Below are 3049 nucleotides of genomic sequence, written 5' to 3'. Positions count from 1 at the left end.
TTACTCCCCAGTTTGGCAAAATTGGAGGCATGTTAGCTTCAGGCTAACAGTACAGGATAGGCATCCAGGCTGGAGTTGTTATTACACCCCACCCCCCACCCATGTCAGGACAGCACCTCAGGGAGCTCGAGGACACCCCCCTTCATCTGAAGACATTGTAAGAGATTCAAACACTGTGAAAAATCAAAAGAAAGTGCTTCATTTTTCTTGTGGCATCTTCGGCTCCTCCTCGTCTTGTGCTCGAGTCAAGGTGTGGCGTCGCCTTTCCTCTCCTGCTCGATGGCTATGGAGGAAAGAGGAAAACACGCACACAGACAGAGGTTAGCGGGCTGCAGCTCTTTACCATTTCATCTACGCATCCCGCTGCAGCTATTTGTTTTAGCCGCCCAGTTTGCTGAGCGTGTGTGGAAGTGATAATGTGTTGACAGGGAAAAAAAAGAAATGCTGCAGGGAGGGAACGAGGACTCCCCTCCTACATGCACACTTGGAAGGAAGGAAGCAAGGAAGGGGCGGACACTCACTCTCTTTGGTGGGCAGAGGGTTTTTCTCTTTCGTCTCCGTCTTCTTCAGCTTTGTCTTGTCGAAGCGGGCGATCTCAGTCATGTCAGGCTTGTCCGACATTTTGGCTGCGGAGGACGAGACACAAAACCTCAGGGCACGTGTCTGACCTTTCCTGTCAAAGCGTCGCATGGGCAACGCACCGTGACACGGCACACGAGCCTCGTTGTTATTTGCCCAGTCAAAACAAGATTTTAGGTTTGTCCGACATGTAACATGTTTAATCTGGGGGACTGATAAAAGGGAGTGTGCCTCTCCCACACGTCTGGACGTCTGATTCATCCTGGCAGCTAACCAAACCTGCCTTCTTTCCTTTTTTTTGTCTCTGCTTTTCCTCCCTCTTCAAAGCCCAAGTCTTTGTTCTCCTTTTTACATCCCTATGGCCTTTCTTTTTCTTTTTCTTTTCTTTTCTTTTCTTTTCTTTTTTTTTTACATCCCTCAGCCCTCTGGCTGTCTTGCTTCCTCTGCATCCACCCCTGTAGCCTCGTGGATGCAGGTGGTCCTCTGCAGCAGAAAGGACCGGCCTTTAACGCTCTTTAGCCTAGTCATGCCCGTTTAATCTGCTGCTCTCAAGCAAACCGAGCTCCTGCAATCTTACGGGTTTGTTTGAGCTTCTAAATAAAGGTGTTCCACATGACTCCTAGAGCACATGGCAATAAATTTACCTGCCTTTTTTCAAAGCAAACCAACCTGAGTCCTGTCCTTGATCACCACTATGCTAACTACATCAGTACCAACAGCAGCAGCTCAATTCAAATCCTATCTTATCCAACAATAACCCTAATAATACAAACTTTATTGCCTTATTGTTCCTTTGTCGCCTCAGTCATCAGCCCCAACATCCTTCACATCATTTAATTTCACCGCCTGCTTCCCCACCATCTAGCCACACCCCACTCCTTTGTTCGAGTCCCGGTAAAAGAAGTCGAACAACGCGGCCACAGAGAGACACGCACAGACAAACGAAGGACAGATGAGTCTTTCTTACCGATTTTCCACTCGGCAGTGGGCTAAGATCCTGGGACAAAGACTGCAGGGAGGGACAGAGGCGGAAAGATGGAGAGCGAGGCTCAGACGGTCTGCCGGTGTGCGCGTGCTCGTGTGTGTGTGTGTTAATGAGGCTTCCTGCATCCAGGGGGAGGAATATAAGAGGCAGGGAGGGAGGGGAGAGAGAGAGAGAGAGACTGAAAGCTCGGTCAGCCCTTCCTCTGTCATTAATATTAACGTTCTCAAGGGAAAATACCAGAGGAGAGCTGCTAGAGGACAACTGTTTGTTGTAAAAGATGTGATTGATCATGACCAATTATTTACAGTGTACATTTTATGTATTATAGAGTGTTTGGTACAGGTGCAGAGGAGCTTTTATCTTCTATTCCAGTGAGTTATAAAGCTGTGTAAGAAGGTGGACTTACTGACTAACTGTCTGAGGATCAACACGTGCTGGGAACATCTATAAACATAACAAAAGAATTGTTTAAATTCACCTAATAGTCCAAAATAAACATTGTTTGATTAATAATGAGGCATTTATACAAATATAATTCCATTTTTACTAAAGCAAACACAAGTTATGAACAGCCTAGGAATATCTGTGATGCTTGTCTGTTGAAATATCTAATAAAAAACAAATTTTTGACAAAAACAACAACAACAAACGAATATATAAGAAATATAGACAAACCTAAAGAAGCTGAATGGAGCCAGTGATAAAGGGCTATATTAGTTCATTTGAACTTTAAAAGCACATGAGAGCATGGCTATGACTAACTCTGATATTTATAATCCTTATGAGAATCTTACATGTGTTCATGGAAAAATAAAAAGGACCATTTATAACTACTTTCTACAGGCTCTCCCAGTGCATGTCCCTATAATGTATTTTAAACAATTTGATAGGATCTGTAACTTGTTCATATGGAATAAGAAAAAGCCCAGGCTGAATTTGCGAAAACTACAAAGACCTGTGGACAGAGGGGGTTTAGGTATGCCTAATTTACTTAACTACCATTATGCCTTTTCTCTCAGGCATTTGGCACATTGGTTTCTGCCCCCTGAGAGAGCCCCACCCTGGTTCTCTCTTGAGAGTGTGGTGTGTCTACCACTTAGATTGACTAGCTGCCTATCAATTAATCTCTCCTCTCAGAATCAGTCACATCCTGTTCTCTCCCATATGAAAACGCTATGGAAAAAAATATCTCAGATTTTTAAATTTGATATACATCTCAATAAATCTGCTAGTATTTGGCATAATCCCAAACTCTGCATAGGCAAAAAACCCTTTTTTTGGAAGCCCTGGTTTCAAAAAGGAATATGTGAGATAGGTGATTTATATGAGAATGGTTCATTGAAGTCCTTTGAAACATTGGTTGGTGAATATAAGTTACACAGACAAGATTTTTGGAGATATTTACAATTAAGACACTTGCTGGTTAAAACATTTGGTTCCCCTACTATTATTCCTGCAACCTGCAGCACACTGGCAGATATAAAG

The 3049-nt window shown here is 43.5% G+C and overlaps 1 protein-coding gene across 1 annotated transcript; it reads right to left on the bottom strand.

Annotated features, from left to right (window-relative positions):
- Positions 1-20: 20 nt before the first annotated feature.
- Positions 21-1699, bottom strand: tmsb2 (thymosin beta 2). Its single transcript, XM_017433009.3, has 3 exons — positions 1547-1699; positions 522-626; positions 21-283 (listed from the first exon to the last, which is right to left on the bottom strand). The coding sequence occupies exons 2-3, from the start codon at positions 619-621 to the stop codon at positions 246-248; spliced, it is 138 nt and encodes a 45-aa protein (XP_017288498.1). The 5' UTR covers positions 622-626; positions 1547-1699; the 3' UTR covers positions 21-245.
- Between the last annotated feature and the right edge of the window lie 1350 nt (positions 1700-3049).

This window comes from Kryptolebias marmoratus, linkage group LG9 (genome assembly GCF_001649575.2).
Source record: "Kryptolebias marmoratus isolate JLee-2015 linkage group LG9, ASM164957v2, whole genome shotgun sequence".
Classification (NCBI taxonomy): Eukaryota; Metazoa; Chordata; class Actinopteri; order Cyprinodontiformes; family Rivulidae; genus Kryptolebias; species Kryptolebias marmoratus.
The sequence above is the reverse complement of the archived record's forward strand: the minus strand, read 5'-3'. Positions and strand labels throughout refer to the sequence as shown.

Bases quoted from the DNA above. Each gene is read 5' to 3' on its own strand.
- tmsb2 (XM_017433009.3), bottom strand. From the start codon at position 621: ATGTCGGACAAGCCTGACATGACTGAGATCGCCCGCTTCGACAAGACA. The intron at 284-521 runs GTGAGTGTCCGC...TTTCCTCCATAG, and splicing joins CCCTCTGCCCACCAAAGAGA to CCATCGAGCAGGAGAGGAAA.